Source organism: Mytilus galloprovincialis, chromosome 4 (assembly GCF_965363235.1).
Source record: "Mytilus galloprovincialis chromosome 4, xbMytGall1.hap1.1, whole genome shotgun sequence".
Classification (NCBI taxonomy): domain Eukaryota; kingdom Metazoa; phylum Mollusca; class Bivalvia; order Mytilida; family Mytilidae; genus Mytilus; species Mytilus galloprovincialis.
Genome location: NC_134841.1, coordinates 74,011,683 through 74,032,166, shown reverse-complemented (window position 1 = coordinate 74,032,166; position 20,484 = coordinate 74,011,683). Strand labels below are relative to the sequence as shown.

General features: G+C 33.5%; 2 protein-coding genes across 2 annotated transcripts; one reads left to right on the top strand and one right to left on the bottom strand.

Moving 5' to 3' along the window:
* Positions 1 to 449: 449 nt before the first annotated feature.
* Positions 450 to 6,339, top strand: LOC143072918 (succinate dehydrogenase [ubiquinone] cytochrome b small subunit, mitochondrial-like). Its single transcript, XM_076248088.1, has 4 exons — positions 450 to 554; positions 3,532 to 3,678; positions 4,739 to 4,898; positions 5,376 to 6,339. Exons 1-4 carry the CDS (start codon positions 521 to 523, stop codon positions 5,533 to 5,535), a joined length of 501 nt encoding a protein of 166 aa, XP_076104203.1. The 5' UTR covers positions 450 to 520; the 3' UTR covers positions 5,536 to 6,339.
* Positions 6,340 to 13,108: 6,769 nt separating this feature from the next.
* On the bottom strand, positions 13,109 to 15,681 carry LOC143072917 (uncharacterized). Its single transcript, XM_076248087.1, has 3 exons — positions 15,577 to 15,681; positions 14,493 to 14,634; positions 13,109 to 13,972 (listed from the first exon to the last, which is right to left on the bottom strand). Exons 1-3 carry the CDS (start codon positions 15,584 to 15,586, stop codon positions 13,315 to 13,317), a joined length of 810 nt encoding a protein of 269 aa, XP_076104202.1. The 5' UTR covers positions 15,587 to 15,681; the 3' UTR covers positions 13,109 to 13,314.
* Positions 15,682 to 20,484: the final 4,803 nt, after the last annotated feature.

The following is a 20,484-nucleotide window of genomic DNA, read 5'->3' as shown; positions in this document are numbered from 1 at the left end:
AGCACAATCAGATCAACAAATAAGTCTACCTAACCAAAATTGTCAACTGACTCTTTTGAGGAGTTATTGCCCATGAATAACTAATTTCCACATATTATGGATTTTGCTAAAACAAAGATGGATAAGAGAGCATATATAATCAAATGTACGGTTGTAAATTAATACCTTTATATAGAAGTTATTTTCAATGAATAATGAATTTTATCCATTCAGCCAGTTTGCTCTTTTCAGTAAATAGATCATGATGTGACTGTTGCTTTTTTCAGTAAATAGATCATGATGTAACAGTGTATTAAAGTATAAATTGTAAAATACTCCCATCAGTCAAGACCTTTAAAATGTCACAAAACTAGATCTTCTTATAAACAAGCATAATTGATTGTTATATAGAAATTAAAAATAACGTCAAAATGGCATATTTTTAGAAGAAGATCGATTCAGACACAATGAGCCTCTGTATTTTTTTTCATTGGTCGGAAATGAATTACTTCCCTTTATGAAACTCTCTAAATCCTGAAAAATGGCATCAAATTGTCTACTTCGATATTGTGGAGGTAAAAATAAGAATATACATGCATTTTAATCAAAATTGAACAATCATTTCATTTAAAATATTGTTGAACTTAATTTACATTTTGCTTCTATAACTGACAGTAGAATGAGAGTTATGAAAAGTGATATAATTCACAAAGTTTTGTTCAAGGACGTTTCGGCTTTTTTTGCGTAAAAAAAATTATATATGTATAGGGCAGGGGCTTCCTGATTAGCATTGACATAGACATATCTGTGTCCGTCTGTCTGATTTGTACATTTATATCTGCAGTATCTTATCTCTAAAGACTAAATATCTTCCAATCCAGGAGTGGACTCAGTTTTGGTTTTTGATACTCCAGCCTATGGCTATGTAGATGTACAGTCACCAGTGATCGGGAAAGTCGTGCGCCCTGCGCCTATAGCGCATATTGACAAGAAATGGCGCATACAGTGACAAATGTAAGCGCCCACGTGGCGCACGATATTTTTCACTTCGTTTCGAAACGCTTAGAAATCGTCAGATGGATTTCCGATCGTGTTCCGTGCCGCAATGTGTGTGTACACAACTGTGTAATGTTCCTCCAATTATAGGAGCACCTATATATTTTTGGGACGTCTCGGGTTTTTCCCTATGATAATAGAACCATGCGGTTTAACGTCTCGGGTGTTTTCCTATTGTAATAACAGAACCATGTGATCTAACTGAGAACCGGAAAAACGTATTTAACCATCATTCATGATATATTTTTTTTCATCATCAATACAATTCATTCAATCCATTGGACAGTCACGTCTCAGTCATTACAGCTGAACGGACGTGCTGGGCCAGCTCTCCTTTACCCGCTATCTTCGATGAGAGTTTACAGTTAGATATCAACGACTTACTACTTAAGATGACAGAAACCAATCCATGCCGTACAGATAGACGTAGTAGTTGGCGTACCCGCATTAACATGCACTCCAAAACCATTGTATTATGGGGAGTGTTATGCCGATTAACGTCCGAGGGCTGTATCCTAGGCTGTTGGGTGATATGACCTTCATTTCACTGCCTCACGGCTTTGGTCTTGATAATGCTTCCTGTTATCTTTCGAACTACGTCCGAGATCATCTACCTGTACTCCATCATCGAGGCTAGCGGGCTGCCAAGCTGACCAAACTGGCCCTGAAAGCAGCCGTTAGTGAAAATAAACATCAAAATAGTAAACAAAGAAAAATCTACTCACCAAAACCAAGATGGCGGCCTACATATTGCGACCTCCACTACTTGTTCCTGACCCACGGCATCAAAAACATGTTAAAGCTCACCAAACGTCTTCGGGCACCGAGCCGACCGTGCGAGGGCTGTATAGCCAGTCAAGGTTGTTAAACACCACCACATATATATTTTTTTTAAACAACTTTAAATTTGTGAAATTTGGCTAGTACAGACGAGATTTAACTCTAATAATAATCTCATTTAGTTTAGCTTTCTATTATTTCGATTGAAGAACCCCAAAGACTTTTTAGGAATATAGTTTTTGTCTCCAAAAAAGGCGCTTAACTGTCCTTGTCATTTTTTGGTCTTTGGCTCGTTTTGACATTTTGTAAACATGACTTCAGCGATTTGTTGTTTTGTTCTATGAATTAATGGTACTCTATACTGTTATTCTTGCCACACCGTGATGAAGTTATAATAATACAAGAAGTGCAGAGGAAATGCCTGAAATGTCCTCTGATACGGAACGTCTGGAATAAGTATGGTATCGACCAAGACCCAAATTTAATGTACAAAAAAATACCATGAACATGAACACGGCAACAGTACCAGTTTAAACATTGTAAATAAATTTAACGGGTAACTTAAATATTGTTCGTGTTGGAAGAAGTTATTGTATATTCATTGAAATTGAAATTATAAAATCACAGGAACAATACCCATGATTTTATTTAAAATCATAAAGGTAAGTACAAACATCTCTTTGCCAAAATATACTGATACATTTTTTTTTTTTTACAATAGTCAATTCAAATGGCCCACTCATTTGACAACATGGCCCATAATTTTTTAAAATGGCCCATTAAATTTATTTTTGAGGGGCCCTGGGCCCATAGGAAAAAAAACCTTCCAGATCACTGAGTCACAAATTATATGAGATGTTATAAATTAGTTTTAGAGAAGTGTCAACATGCTGACAGCTTGAATAGCCAGTCAATTATGATCCACAGACATGACCTACATGCACTATTAAAGAAACGAGAATAGGGTTAAGAGATTCTTACTAAACAAAAATCATACCCCCCCCCCCCCAAATTAGACCCCTACAGACGGGGAAACTGATATCTGGATGTATGTTATTCCAAGACACGATGGTGGCAGGTATAAATAAAAATTTGAAACAGTCAAGTTTGGTTCGTATCTGTGATGTTGTGTGCAACTGAGCATGGGGAGCAGATGGTAGACAGTGGCAGATCCAGATTTTTTATACATGTAAGGGAGGGGGGGCTGACTGACCTAAGGGGGCACGCTCCAGTGATTCCCTATATAATCAACCTAGTTTTTCCTGCAAAAGGGGGTGGGAGGCCTGGCTCCCCCTGGATTGGTCTTTGCTATGGTGGACAGGAACTTCTACAACACTGGTCATGATTTTGTAGAACATTACTACTCTGTTTCTGGCTCTTCTGTGTTGTAGTGGTTCCCAACATAGTTGTTGAATCATGATTGTGACACAGTCAGGGTCCCTTGTGTAGGAATTCGTACACTTGAGGCCTATACAAATGTATAAACAAATGAACACATACAAGGTTTATATCAGGGCCTTTTATAGTCCAAATAATAATGACTTCTTGGAAATGTTGCTATTTTAATTTTTTGCTCTAACATGTTCCTAAATGCATAATGCTGGAGCTATCTTTTTTGGTCAAACACCTTTGTGTTTTCCAATAGGTTGATCTATAAATAACCAATGGTATGCTTAGCACAACATCACATGCATTTTTGTTTCATTTATATTTTAGGTACAGCACGCAGACTTTGTTTAAGACCTCAGATTTTCAAAGAGCTTTCACCAAGCAGTATCAGCAAAAATGTCACAGCAAAAACAATTGTCCTGTCACCTGCCATGTCACATTACTTCCAAGCTAGGCGAGGTCCATTTACACCAGGTAATATTAAGCTTTATTGAGTTTTGGTCATGAGAACGATGGTCAAGGTGGTTTTCTGGAAACATTTGTGAATATTTTTAAAAGAAATTACGAAATCTCTGCCCTTTTTGAAAATATGAGGCAGAAGAACTTGAATTTTATAAGATTTGGCCTAGCCGATATAATTAAGTACATTTGTATTTTGTCCAAAGTTCAGATATTAGACTAGAATAGCCATTGAACATTAAGCAAACAATTCATTTTTATAGTGATAAATTTTCTGTTCCCTGATTGACATAATAATACATGTACATTGTAGTTATTATAATGAAACAAAATTATGGTATATTAGATAAAAACACAGAAACTCTTTAGGGTTGTCCACAGGCAAGTGAAATTGTAAATTGTACTAGTCTAGAAGAAAAGTTACTTCCCAGATTTCATAATAAATTTGGAATGAAGAAGATTATTTTACTGTTAAGGTGTAAGTTTCTTAATCAGTTGTAAATACAATGAAAATGATATTGACGGGTAGAAGAATCTGATTCTTTTGATGTATCCTCGCTTCAATTAGAGTTCTGAGCTTGAAATTGATGACCTTTTAGTCTATTTCACTCTATTTAGTCAGCTTACTTTAGATTCATTACAGTGCAAATACTGAAAGTAGACCAAATAATAAAGTTCAAATTTGCCTTTTCAGAATCTATTTAGGACTATAATTGGTAATCTCATTGTTTGTACACCAAAATGAAAATAACGTTACATCATTGGTTGAATTTCCATTGTTTAGAACTTTTTAAACCAATCACAACGTTTTGGTGTACATGTTTGAAAAATTACCCAGGATGCATTAGATTCTAAATTGAGTGTCTTTAATTTCACTGGCATAATGTGATATTATTACATAGAATATACATGTATTCCTAGTATCAACAGTTATACTATAGGGCAAGTGCTCAAGTTGAGTCCGACACACATTACAAACTCTTGATGACATGCACTGAAAATCGAGTGTAAAATTGATATGTACAGTCAAGTGACATATACATGTACATGAAAACAAGCATTACTTTTATTCCAGAGGAAAAACAAGGAAAGCATATGATGATGGCTTCAACTCACTGGAAAATAGAGAGGATTATAGCAGTATCTATGCTAGGAATTATGCCTGCATCAATATATTTCCAAGGACCATTCTGGGATTTCATGATAGCTTCAACTGTTATGTTACATGGTTACTGGTATGTCAATTTACGAACATGTACAGATTTTTTGAATTTCTTACTGTTTGATTGTATATGTCAGTGATTAGGAAAAGTTGTACAATGTTCATTTTGTGGATTTTCTTTAAAATTATTATCCATTCACATGCTGCATGATGCATACCTCTTTAATATTCAGCTGTCACATTCTCTCTGTGAGAAGTAAACACTTTTCTTTACTAGTTTATGAGCATAAATTTTAAGATTTTTTTTTTATTTCTATGATGTCTAAAACAAAAATTGGTCAAAGCTTGGTCACATATCTTAAAAACTTTTAGACACAGCCCTTCATATACATGTATGATAAGTGCACTCTTTCACACGTACATGTATTTCCTTCGAAAACATGTGAGGTGGTTGTATCCAATCCTCATTTTACGACATATAGTCTTATTTTTAATAACTAATGTACATTGTTATCTTGCAAAAATGACTAATGTTTGTTTTTCTTTACAGGGGTGTTAATGGCGTTCTGACAGACTACCTTGAGAAGTTTATTCCTTTTATCCATTGGTTCTGGTATGCTCTTGCCATGGCTGGTATTGCTGGACTTTTAAACTTTAATTATAATGATGTTGGTGTTACGAAAGCCATATCTTTAGTCTGGAAGCTGTAGATGTTATTTAGACTGACGAAAGTTCTAAATGTTATATTACCTAACAAAAGTGCTTATTAGAGATACTGCAATCATGGAAATATACTTATTACTTTTTCATAAAATTTCTGTTATTGTAAATTTGTTACAGTTCTTGTGATATTTTATGTAGACTTTTGCTTATAATTAAAGAATCTTACAAGAGGAGAAGATTTCTGTCAGCACCTATTTGTAAAAATGTACAAACATTACAAGAATAAATATTCTCAAAGTTGGGTATTATAACTTCAATGGGTGAAATTTAATTTTAGGTTTATTTGAGCTGAAAGAAGTAAATGGATGTTGACTCTCGCATGTCTAATTACCTTTAATTGATCTGTTATATGCTTTATTTATTGTACATCAGAAGTTTATTTACAATAAATTTTTATCTTCACATTATGTTGTATTCACGAGTATGACCTAAAATCTTCATGCTTAATATTTGGTGGAAATATCTTCTAATAATATTGTTTAAAATTAACCTTTCTTACTATGAACTTAACTTATTCATTGGACTTTTCTAATCGAAAACAAACGATAAGAAATTCCCCAAAAGATGAAATATTGATACAATGTAATGGCATTCAGATTATACATTATATTTCACTAGCAATGAAACAGTCCAAGTGATGTTTAATTCATTTGTCTAAGGACTTCTATAATATGAAGAAGTCTCTGATAAATTAATGTTTCTATTTATATACTTACATCAAAGCGAACCGGTGTTCTTATACTGTAATCTTCAAGCTTTGCTTGTAAAAAATATTTATTTATCCCATACAATTTGTTGCTTAGTTTCTATTATGTTTTAGTAATTAAAACCTGTATATATGTCTTAACAAGTTTTGATTTAATTTGGTATTGGAGTTTTAATTGAACAATCATGTCTTGTATGATTTTCTAAATTTCTTTTTTTTGTGCGTATTTCTTAGCAACATTCTGTGAATTCTATTGAAAGGAAAGTGTTATGTGGTTTTAAATGGTGTGTTTTCTTTTCTTGCTTATTGTTTTATTTAATAGCTGTCATAATTGCCATCCTAAAAATCTTCTCCTCTGAAACAACTGGACCCATTATAGGCTTAGATCTTAAAAATTCCTAAAGTTTTTATACGACCACACAAATTAAAAAAATTTTGGTCGTATATTGGTATGACATTGGTGTCGTCGTCGTCCAAAGACATTTGGTTTTCGCACTCTAACTTTAGTAAAAGTAAATAGAAATCTATGAAATTTAAACACAAGGTTTATGACTATAAAAGGAAGGTTGGGATTGTTTTTGGGTGTTTTGGTCCCAACAGTTTAGGAATTAGGGGCCAAAAAAAGGTCCCAAATAAGCATTTTTCTTGGTTTTTGCACAATAACTTTAGTATAAGTTAGTAGAAATCCCTATGAAATTTTAACACAAGGTTTATGGCCACAAAAGCAAGGTTTGGATTGATTTTGGGAGTTTTGGTCCCAACAAATTAGGGGCCAAAAGGGGCCAAAATTTAAACTTTGTTTGATTTCATCAAAAAATAAATTATTGGGGTTCTTTGTTATGCCAAATCTAACCGTGTATTTAGATTCTAAATTTTTTGTCCTGTTTACAAATTGGTCAACATTAAGGTTCAAAGGGTCCAAAATTAAACTTAGCTTGATTTTAACAAAAATTGAATTCTAATGGGGTTCTTTGATATGCTGAATCTAAACATGTACTTAGATTTTTGATTATGGGCCCAGTTTTCAAGTTGGTCCAAATCGGGGTCCAAAATTATTATATTAAGTATTGTGCAATAGCAAGAAATTTTCAATTGTACAGTATTCCGCAGCAATAGCAAGAAATCTTCAATTGCACAGTATTGTGCAATAGCAAAAAATTTTCAATTGCACAATATTCCCCAATAGCAAGAAATCTTCAATTGCACAGTATTGAGCTGTATCGAGCTTAAATGTTGTGTCCATACTTGCCCCAACTGTTCAGGGTTCAAACCTCTGCAGTCGTATAAAGCTGCGCCCTGCAGAGCATCTTTTTAATATTTAAATTAAAAGTCCAAAAGTGTTCTACAATGATCACCTGTCCTTCAGCTTTTATTTGATGCCAAAAATACCTAAATATCCTACATATTTTGAAAGTTACACTCATGCGTAGGAACTATTTTGTGTTAAATATGTACTACTTTCTGGTATGTGCTTTCTGGCCGGGCCCGAATTAGTGGTGTTACACCTTATGTTACGACGTTTCCATCTGTCACATTTCCGTTGTCCTCATTTTCATAGTTCAGTGACTACTTGAAAAAAAAAGATTTTTTTGTAATGTTAATTTCTCTCTTATTATGACTAAAAGGACAACTATATTTGGAATGTGCGAACCTTGCAAAGTTCTCATGCCTGTCAGACAGTTTTCACTTGAGCTCAACCTCATTTCATGGATCAGTTAACAAGGTTTTGGTTTAAGTTTTGGTGGTCAAGTCCATATCTCAGATACTTTAAACAATAGGTCTAGTATATTTGGTGTATGGAAGGTTTGTAAGGTGTAGATATCCAACTGGTAGTGTCATCTGACCTCATTTTCATGGTTCTGCAGTTATAGTTAAGTTTTTATACGACCGCAAAAATTGAAAATTTTTTGGTTGTATATTGGTATCACGTTGGCGTCGTCGTCTGCGTTGTCCGAATACTTTAAGTTTTCGCACTCTAACTTTAGTAAAAGTAAATAGAAATCTCTGAAATTTTAACACAAGGTTTATGACCACAAAAGTAAGGTTGGGATTGATTTTGGGAGTTTTGGTCCCAACATTTTAGGAATTAGGGGCCAAAAAGGGCCAAAATAAGCATTTAGTTGGTTTTTCGCACTATAACTTTAGTTTAAGCAAACAGAAATCTATGAAATTTTGACACAAGGTTTATGACCACAAAAGGAAGGTTGGGATTGATTTTGGGAGTTTTGGTTCCAACAGTTTAGGAATTAGGGGCAAACAAAGGGCCTAAATAAGCATTATTCTTGGTTTTCTCACAATAACTTTAGTTTAAGTAAATAGAAATCAATGAAATTTGAACACAAGGTTTTTGACCAAAAAAGGAAGGTTGGTATTGAGTTTGGGAGTTGCGGTCCCAACAGTTTAGGAATAAAGGGCCAAAAAGGGGCCCAAATAAGCATTTTTCTTGGTTTTCGCACCATAACTTTAGTATAAGTAAATAGAAATCTATGAAATTTAAACACAAGGTTTATGACCATAAAAGGAAGGTTGGGATTGATTTTGGGAGTTTTGGTCCTAACAGTTTAGAAATAAGGGGCCCAAAGGGTCCAAAATTAAACTTTGTTTGATTTCATCAAAAATTGAATAATTGGGGTTCTTTGATATGCCGAATCTAACTGTGTATGTAGATTCTTAATTTTTGGTCCTGCTTTCAAATTGGTTTACATTAAGGTCCAAAGGGTCCAAAATTAAACTTCGTTTGATTTTAACAAAAATTGAATTCTTGGGCTTCTTTGATATGCTGAATCTAAACATGTACTTAGATTTTTGATATTGGGCCCAGTTTTCAAGTTGGTCCAAATCGGGGTCCGAAATTAAATTTTGTTTTATTTCTTCAAAAATTGAATAATTGGGGTTCTTTGATATGCCAAATCTAACTGTGTATGTAGATTCTTAATGTTTGGTCCCGTTTTCAAATTGGTCTACATTAAAGTCCAAAGGGTCAAAAATTAAACTTCGTTTGATTTTAACAAAAAATTGAATTCTTGGGCTTCTTTGATATGCTGAATCTAAACATGTACTTAGAATTTTGATTATGGGCCCAGTTTTCAAGTTGGTCCAAATCAGGATCCAAAATTATATATTATTAAGTATTGTGCAATAGCAAGAAATTTTCAACTGCACAGTACTCAGCAATAGTATGAAATTTTCAATTGCACAGTATTGTGCAATAGCAAGAAATCTTCAATTGCACAGTATTGTGCAATAGCAAGTATTTTCAATTGCACAGTATTGCACAACAGCAAGAAATATCTAATTGCACACTATTGTGCAATAGCAAGAAATTTCAATTGGAGTTATCTTTCTTTGTCCAGAATAGTAGTTGAATCAATTAAATCATTGTTTTATACAATATACAATGTATATTCACTTTTACTACCAACTGATAAATTAAAACAATCTTTACCATTCAGTGATAACAAGCACTTTTTTTACATTTTAATATTTTATGATGTATTTAAATTTGTAGTTATTGTTGCAAATTCCATTAGAAATTTGAATTGAGATCAGTTTTGGAATAAAGGAAAGGGGGATGTGAAAAAAAAATTTGGGGGTTTCAATTTTTCTCATTTCAGATTTCATAAATAAAAAGAAAATTTCTTCAAACATTTTTTTGAGAGGATTAATATTCAACAGCATAGTGAATTGCTCAAAGGCAAAACAAAAATTTTAAGTTCATTAGACCACATTCATTCTATGTCAGAAACCTATGCTGTGTCAACTATTTATTAATATTTGGGCCCGGTTATCAAATTGGTCCACATTGAGGTCTAAAGGGTCCAAAATTGAACATTATTTGATTTCATCAAAAATTGAATTCTTGGGGTTCTTTGATATGCTGAATCTAACCATGTATTTAGATTTTGGATATTGGACCATAATAGGTACATTTGTAAATGTCTAATTTAAATTTTTTAAGTTTTAGTTCTTAGTCCACATTCATTCTGTGTCAGAAACCTATGTTGTGTCAACTATATCATCACAATCTAAATTCAGAGCTGTATCAAGCTTGAATGTTGTGTCCATACTTTCCCCAACTGTTCAGGGTTCGACCTCTGCGGTTGTATAAAGCTGCGCCCTGTGGAGTATCTGGTTGTGTTTTGGTCTGGGTTTTTTTATACTGTATGCAATAGGGCTACTATATTTGGTGTATGGAGTGATTGTAAGGTGAGCATGTCAAATTGGCAGGTGTCATGTGACCTTGACCTCATTTTCATGGTTCAGTGGTAAAAAAAAATTAAGTTTTTTTAGTTGACGTCTCTGATATTTTATGCAATTAATCAACTATATTTGGTGAATGGAAATATTTTATGATGTACATGTCAGTCTTGCAGGTTTTATTTTACCTTTACCTCATTTTCAAAGTTCATTACTCAGTGTTAAGTTTTTGTGTTTTGTTCTGTTTTTCTTAAGCTATAAGCAATAGCTCAACTATATTTGATGTACGGAAGGATTGTAAGCTACATACATGTCTGCCTGGCATGGTTCATCTGGCCTTGATCTCATTTTCATGGTCCAATGGTCAATATTTATTTTTCTTGGCCAAGTCTGTTTCTTAGAAACTATAAGCAATAGGTCAACTATATTAAGTGTAATGAATGATTGTAATGCTTGTATTTCTTGTTTGGCTTTATGACCTTGACCTCATTTTCTTGGATTATGTTAAGTTGTGTAAGATTTTGTATGCAGCTACAAAGAAGATTAACAAGAACCAATGTGTCCATAAGTACACGGATGCCCCAATAGCACTATCATTTTCTATGTTCAGGGGACTATGACATTGGGGTCAGAACTCTTATTTGGCATTAACAGTAGAAAGTTCATATCATAGGGAACATGTGTATTGAGTTTAAAGTTGATTGAACTTCAGCTTCATCAAAAACTTTCTTGACCAAAAACTGTAACCTGAAGCAAACAAACGGACGCACAGACCAGAAAACATAAAGACCATAAGTGGGGCATAAATCAGTCAACATTGTTGAAATCGTCATTTGAACCCTGCTAGTTGTAATAGAAAAATTACTTTTTCCTCATTTTCGCAGGTTTTGCTTTCTGTACTACAATCTGATAATTAAAACAAGAATGTGTCCAAAGTACACGGATGCCCCACTCGCATTATCATTTTCCATGTTCGATGGACCGTGAAATTGGGTAAAAAAACTTATTTGGCCTTAAAAGTAAAAAGATCAACTAATAAGGAACACGTGTACTAAGTTTCAAGTTGATTGGACTTTAACTTCATCAAAAACTACCTTGACCTAAAACTTTAACCTGAAACTTACACTTTTAATTTCTATGTTCAGTGGACCATGAAAATGGGGTCAAAAGTCTAATTTGGTTTAAAAATATGAAAGATCATATCATAAGAAACATGTGTACTAAGTTTCAAGTTGATTGGACTTCAGCTTCATCAAAAACTACCTTGACCAAAAACTTTAACCTGAAACTCATACTTTTAATTTCTATGATCAGTGGACCATGAAAATGGTGTCAAAAGTCTAATTTTGTTTTAAAATAAGAAAGATCATATCATAAGGAACATGTGTACTAAGTTTCAAGTTGATTGGACTTCAGCTTCATCAAAAACAACCTTGACCAAAAACTTTAACCTGAAACTCATACTTTTAATTTCTATGATCAGTGGACCATGAAAATGGTGTCAAAAGTCTAATTTTGTTTTAAAATAAGAAAGATCATATCATAAGGAACATGTGTACTAAGTTTCAAGTTGATTGGACTTCAGCTTCATCAAAAACAACCTTGACCAAAAACTTTAACCTGAAACTCATACTTTTAATTTCTATGATCAGTGGACCATGAAAATGGTGTCAAAAGTCTAATTTTGTTTTAAAATAAGAAAGATCATATCATAAGGAACATGTGTACTACGTTTCAAGTTGATTGGACTTCAGCTTCATCAAAAACAACCTTGACCAAAAACTTTAACCTGAAACTCACACTTTTAATTTCTATGTTCAGTGGACCATGAAAATGGTGTCAAAAGACTAATTTTGTTTTAAAATAAGAAAGATCATATCACAAGGAACATGTGTACTAAGTTTCAAGTTGATTGGACTTCAGCGTCATCAAAAACTACCTTGACCAAAAACTTTTAACCTGAAACTCACACTTTTAATTTCTATGTTCAGTGGACCATGAAAATGGTGTCAAAAGTCTAATTTTGTTTTAAAATAAGAAAGATCATATCATAAGGAACATGTGTACTAAGTTTCAAGTTGATTGGACTTCAGCTTCATCAAAAACTACCTTGACCAAAAACTTTAACCTGAAGTGGGACGAACGGACGGACGGACGCACAGACGAACGGAGGCACAGACCAGAAAACATAATGCCCCTCTACTATCGTAGGTGGGGCATAAAAATATATTATACTGAAAGAAACCACCAATTTACGAAAGCATAGCACTAAAATATAAAGATTAAGGGAAATAATTCCCCCTTAAAAATCGTTTGATTAGCATGTGTCGTCTTGGGTTGAATTTTTGTTGTTGGTGTTTCTGTTCCAATCCTTCTCTTTGCTTGATCTTTTTATGGCACAGAGAGCATCAACCAAGAGGCAATACATGCTAAACAAACAAATTTGTAGGGGGATTTATTTCTCTTAATCTGAATCTTTTAGTATCATGCTTTCGCATTGACGGACGCTGAGTGATTGCGTTCGTTATTGCAGTCAAGAAAATAATAATTAGCTTTCTTGATACGTATAGTGCTTAGTTACACGACTACATATCACTGATTAATTTGTTAATCAGTTTCAATATCAGACACAATTCTAAGAAAAACAACAAATTCCATTTAGTCGATTATTACACACCTCACGTTTTTGTAGGTTGCATATTTATTGAAGAAGGTAATGAGAAAAACAAATCTTCATATTGACATACAGATTTCATAAGAGTTCAGGGAATTTAATATCATTTAAACAAGTGAAAATAAAAATGAAATGAAATAAAATTGATAAGATATGATCGAAAATCAAGAATAATATCATTTACTTAGTTCAACCATCAAAATCATTGTAATATTTGCCTAGAGTTGTCATTTCCCTTGAGTTTTGGTGGAGGAGACTAACGGCTTTTGTTGTAAACAAATTTTCGGTGTTTCTGCTGACAAACCAAGAGTATCGAAACACGTAATCTGCTGATTCTAGTAAAGGCAATATTTGTTTCATAAACTGAAGTTGATCTGCAGCGGATTTATCTTGTGGACATGCAAATTCTGTCAGCCATATTGGCTTCCTGTACCTCTCCCACAACGCATTCAAATACACCATTGTCTCGCTGGCTTCACATCGATAGGAATGTGTTGCAATATGGTCGACCCTGCAATGACGACACAACTTGAAAAATTCGTCCAGCCATTCGATTGGTCCATATTCACAACTTCCGCATGGAGCTACTGCAGGGCTAACAAGTATTTTGCCATGTGCTTTCTTCTGGAGAACTCTCCAGTGTCTTGCAGCATCCCGTGGTGACATTTTCGACTGTTTCTCGTGATTTGGTTCGTTAAAACCAAGTACATATTTTGATCGCGATAGTAAATGAATAGGCGTGTCTACATCTGGCCTCCATCCCCACACCATAGGTACATAACCATGTTTCAGATTATGAGAACACTCATGGAGGGTATGCTTCCAAGGATATGTATGCCAGTCATACCTAAAATAACAGATTTGTTTAGAATGAAGAACTATTTTGTACTCATAATACCACAGCACAATATTTTCAAAGAGTTACAGCATCACGCATATATATATATTGAAATGATCTTTTTTTTTCAATTTCGAGAATACATTCAGTAACTGAATTCATTCACCAGCAAACACCAGAACATTTAATATTTTATATGAACAATGAGTAATGGCATCCGTGACGTTTACAGAAAACAGTATTCGGGGACAAAATTAAATATATGATTACAAGTCGGTACGTTTCTCATAAATAATTGAACAGAACAATCATTGCAGTTACTTTTTTTTAGCTAAATTGAATACAAGTAATTTATAATGAGTGAAAATGTTCCATGCCAGCATATTAAAACATCCATTTTAAATATGAACTTATTGCATGATAATGCAGCTCAATATAGGTTGCGTCGTAACGAACGAAAAAAAATGTTTTCAAAATAAGAATGAAAAAGTTCATATCTTGTGAATAAATTACAACTCTAAATACTCACCACCAATGGACATTCTTGAAAACTTTTTCATCTCCACAACGTCTATGCCGCCTATCACCATCTGAGACCGCAAGACCCTTTTTATGCGATGCCTTAGTCAATGAGAGAGCTAAGGCAGCAACAATTGTTATCTTCTGTAGTACTAAAACAGAAACAAATATCATTATTTTAATTCCAAATGATATCAGAAGCAGGAGGTATTCAGATTTCAGCATCTTATCTGTTGTATGTCCGTCCGTCCGTCAGTTAGTTATCTTTACCAGCCAAACGTACAAAGCCGCATAAACTAAATACATGTTCTAATGTTCAGATGTTTTATGTCCGTTAAATAGACTTACAAAGAACATATTACAGACTCAGTATATTAAAAGACATTATAATAGACAAAAATTATGAATAACATCAATGATCTAGTAAATGTACAAATAATATAATGTATACCCCCAACAAAGTTTTTAATCAAATTGGATTTTATCTTCACTGCAAAAGCCAACAATGGTGGTTCTGCTTGGTAGAGTGGGTGATAGACGCATATATATATATATATATATGTAGAGTTCAAAATTGATACTTTAAGCTTGAAGAGTAGTAGTTACATATAATTTAGCTTAACGTGGTTTGTGAAAAAATAAATAATTGTCACTTATACCCATGGGGAAAAATAAAAAATAAATAATTGTCACTTATTCCCATGGGGAAAAAGTACATTATTTGATTCAATTTTCGATGGCCGCTACATACGACATCTAATAGCAACATAAGAATATTGTAAAACCAATGATAGAATTTAGTATGATTACGTAATAATGTTCGTTAAAAGTACAATATGTTGTAAAAGAAAACCGGTATACGTTTAGCCTCATGTCCCTCAAGAACATTTTGAAATAAGGAAACGAGTAAATTAATTTTATCCAGACTATGTGAACATAGAATCATGATTGTTTATGTGAACAAATATGAACAAATGTAAAAAAAAATACAATATAGAAATGATACATTCCCCGTCAGATGTAGCACACTCCAATACCTCATCTTAAATTCAGATCATTTGTCATCTTATAATTATTGGAATGAGTCCACTTACCTCCAAGCATCGAAAATCAGTGGTTAAATTTCATTGAAGTTTCCAAGTTTTATCTCAATAAAATTCTTTAAAAAATTCACAAGACAGTGATTTAAGCATAATCATTTAAAAAAACAAAATAATAGAAGAACATTTAAATAAGATTTAGTATGTCGTAAATTCGTGATTATTTGTAAAATATTTTGTTAAAGGCTTCCATATAAATATTTTAATATTATACATAAAACAAATAGTCTTTTGTTAGTAGTTTATTTTTAAATGATGTTAAATAATCTTAAAAGAAAAGACGTCATCAGTGATCATTTGATCTTACGTATATGGTTAATTCAATCTTATATTAATGAAAATTTGGTTAAAGACCAGTGACAGTTAGAACATTTCTAAAAGACAAATTTAAATAAACGTGGAGTTAGATATTCAAACGTTCCAGAAAACTTTTGTGGCTTTAAAGATATATTTTTAAACCCTGTGAATCTAACACACTCTGTCAATTTGGACTGACTAACCATCAAGTACAAATAGAAAGTTGTAGATAGGTATGATCAGAGACATATACCGTAAAGCGAGTTATTTTCGCAGGGTGCAAATTTTCGCATATTTTCGCGGATAGACCAAAATCGCAAAAATACATTCCGTCAATTTAAAGCGGCACATGCAAAGGTATTGATAAACCTTTTTAATCCGCCAAAATAATAACCGCCAAGATATTTCGTATACCTTATTCGATGAAAATCGCGAAATTTTACACCCGCGTAAATAACCCGCTAAACGGGGTATATGTCTCTGGTATGATCTGAAATCATATCACATGTGTGTCGATTGTCTCATTTTATATTTGAAAGTAGTGTTGATGATGAAAGTGTATAACGACCTTGACTGGATGTACATCCCTCGCATGGTCGGGAAAGTAGTGTGCATACTATATTTTCTTTTTATCAGGGGCAGATCCAGCCATTTTTATAAGATGGCATTCAACCCATGATAAAAAATGGGGAATGACTTTTGTGTCCAGAGGAAACTCGAGAACTGTAAAGTGATGCTTCCAAAAATTGAACTTAGACTGAGGTCTGTGGTAAAAAGTATTATAGAATCATATTCAAAACAGTGTAGCTGTGGCCATTGATTGACAACCTTAAAGTATCCCATTGACTGGGGCAGATTAGGTGAACGTGTGTCTGCAACGACAACTGCTCACTACTTACTTATTATAGAATTTAAACTGTGGGGTCACCAAAGGTTCTTAACGCCTTTAATATTAAAATAGTTCTAAAAATTAATCAGGAATAACTTTATGTTTTGATTTATATTATTGATATAAATCAAAACATCGTGTTATTCCTGATTAGTTTTTCTAATTTCTTTACTTAGGTGTTGAGAACCTTTTATGACCCCACAGTTTAAGTGCCTTAAACAAGTACATAGTGAACAGCGGTTGTTACAGACAAACGTTCACATAATCTGCCCCAGTCAATGGGATAATTTAAGGTTGTCAATCAATGGCCATAGCTACACTGTTTTGAATATGATTCTATAAACAATGCATTACATTTAGTTGAGACAAATTCAAGTTATAGAACGGAAACGAGAAATTTTGCATTTTTTTTATTTGTAAAGGGGCATAACCCTAAAACGGTAATCAAAGTGCTTGTAAGCACGCAATGGTAAAGATTGCTTCAATTTATCAGTGAAAGGCAAATTAAACATTGTATAAAGCATTGATTGTAGTTGATTCAACTATAATCATGGATAAAGGTAGATAACTCAAATTTATAAAATTACTTGATTGAAGTTTTTAGAAAAAAATGAAAATTTAGCAATTTTTCTATTTATAAAAGTATAACCCGAGAACAGTAAAAGTGACGACACCAAAATTCAAACTTGATCTGTATAATGTGGTAATAAGCTTTGTGTATAAGTTTCATAACATTTGGTTGAGGCAAACTTAAGTTAGAGAACGGAAACGAAAAAATTAGCAATTTTTCCATTTTTAAAGGGGCATAACTCTAGAAAGGAAAAATGACAGCACAAAAATTTAAACTTGATCTGTATTTAGTTATAGTAAACATTGTGTATGATCTTCATATCATTTGGTTAAGGCAAACTTAAGTTAGAGTATGGAAACCAACTTTGGTACGTACAGACGGACAAGAGTAAAACTTAATGCCCCCTCTGCTACTGTGGCGTCATAAAAAGGGGGGTCCAATCCCTGAACCTCCCTACACCACTGTTATTTATATTTGTTTCATGTAACTTGTGTATACTACTGTATTGACAAAGGTTTATCTTCTGTCGACTTTATGTTTTTGTCAAATTATTGACGTACATTCATTCTTTTTTATTGTACTACAATCATCTCGTCTCCATACGACAAAATGGAGTTCTAATAAAAAGTATTGACCGAGAAGGGGGGTCCGGGAGTTGAATTATTTGGACGAACAATGTTATTTCAATGGAGAAATATGATTAGACCCCCCCCCCCTTTTTTTCAAATGGCTGGATCCGCTCCCGGACACAGTCCATTTCAGAGGTGTAATAATAAGATGTAAATATGTATAATTATGTAAATTCATATAATCGGACGCAAAAAAAAAACATTATCCAAAATGAACCCCAGTCATCCTTCGAGGCGTTATAATAAAGTTTTTGGAAAACAGACGAAATAATTCATAAACGGGAAAACAGGAATTAACAAATGAAAAAATAAATATCATTTCAAAAAAAACCCTCATCACAATCAAAAACCCTCGACTCCTCCAAACAGAGACACATAAACCAATTATGCTTTCTAAGCTAAAACTTACTACCACCTCTCCAAGAACGAAGGGAAAATCAGAGTCTGACAATGTTCTACAAAGTGGTTGAGGGATTGGTGCAGGCTATTGATCCAACTGACTACATACAAGAAATCAGAAGCAAACGCCAAGTCAAGGCAAACAACGTTAGTTACTTCCAATATACAAATATAAAAGACAGAAATAGCAGATCATACAAAATTGATTGACTGCAAAACAGACAATCGAAAGAACTAGTCTATCATTTTTTTACAAAAACAATAGTGCAGTGGTACCATCTATAGAAGAGAATATTGCATGCCAAAAGACAGTTGAGGGTTACACGGCTGCCCTCCATTGGTTGGTTTAACCAATCCGCTCTCCTTCCAGTGCGCATATATCCGTGATCTGATCCTGCACTGTGTAACATACAGATACAGAAAGAGAAGAGAAACAACAAAAAAAGATTCTGTAGATAGCTCAACTTGGTAAAGACACGAAATGTGGGTCACCAATTAAAGTTAACCAGCGAGTTCTCCAAAAATGGTGATATGATTAACTATTTACATGCGGGCTTCCCCACATCCCTTTTTGTGCCTATTTAGAAGAAATGAGTGCACACAACGAAATGCCTCGCCTTCTTTACGGATCATTTATTTTATTTTGAAAGTTTTAAATATAAAGCTTTACTACAAGTATTACATAAACTTAAAATCATCCAAAAAAAAATGAGGTCAATGTCAGATAAACAAAACGGGAAATACATGTACACCTTACAATCATACAATACACCAGATATATGAGACCTATTGATTCTAGTTTCTAAGTATGACTCATCCAAACTAAACATGAACCAAAATGCAATGAACCATGGAAATTAGGTCACGGTCAGTTGACAACCAATCTACAACCAATCTATGCATTAAATATAGTACACCTAGTGCTTAAAGTATCTAAGAAACTAGTGACGGATCCAGAATTTTTCACAAGTGGGGATAACTGACTGCCTAAGAAGGGGGCACGCCCCGGTCATGCTTAAGTGATTCCCTATATAATCAACCAAATTTTTCCCAGAAAAAGGGGATGGGGCCCTCCCCCTAAATCCGCCTCTAGAAACAAACTACATGTTGACAAATGAACCATGAAAATGAGGTCAAGGTCAAATGATACCTGCCAGATATACATAGACCTTACAATCCTTCCATACAAAAAATATACTGGACTTGTTGCTTAATTAATTAATGAACTGTGAAAGAGGTCAAGGTCAAATAAAACATGTGACACAGACATGTACATCATAATATACTTTCATACACCCATTATATTATATTACCTATTACATATATTAGAAAAAAAACAAGAGTGCACATGCTGAAATGTCTCGCCCTCTTTACTAATCATTGATATTATGTTGATAGTCCTAAATATAAAGCATCCAAGAAAACTAAACATCGACCAATGCACCATGAAAATGAGGTCAAGGTCAGTTGAACCATGCCAGGCAGATATGTACAGCTAACAATTCTTCCATATTATAAATATAGTTGACCTTTTGCTTACAGTTCAAGAAAAACAGACCAAAACACAACCAGATGCTCCGCAGGGCGCAGCTTTATACGACCGCAGATGTTGAACCCTAAACGGTTGGGGCAAGTATGGACACAACTTTCAAGCTGGATTCAGCTCTAAATTTGGACTGTGATTAAATAGTTGACACAACATAGATTTCTGACACAGAATGAATGTGGTCTAATGAACTTAAAATGTTTGTTTTGCCTTTGAGCAATTCACTATGCTGTTGAATATTAATCCTCTCAAAAAAATTGAAGAAATAGCAATAACTACTCATTTAAATACATCATAATATTAAAATGTAAAAAAAAGTGCTTGTTATCACTGAATGGTAAAGATTGTTTTAATTTATCAGTTGGTAGTAAAAGTAAAAATGTACATTGTATATTGTATAAAACAATGATTTAAGTTGTTTCAACTACTATTCTGGACAAAGAAAGATAACTCCAATCAATTGAAAACTTCTTGCTATTGCACAATATTGTGCAATTAGATATTTCTTGCTATTGCCCAATACTGTCCAATTGAAAATATTTGCTATTGCACAATACTGTGCAATTGAAGA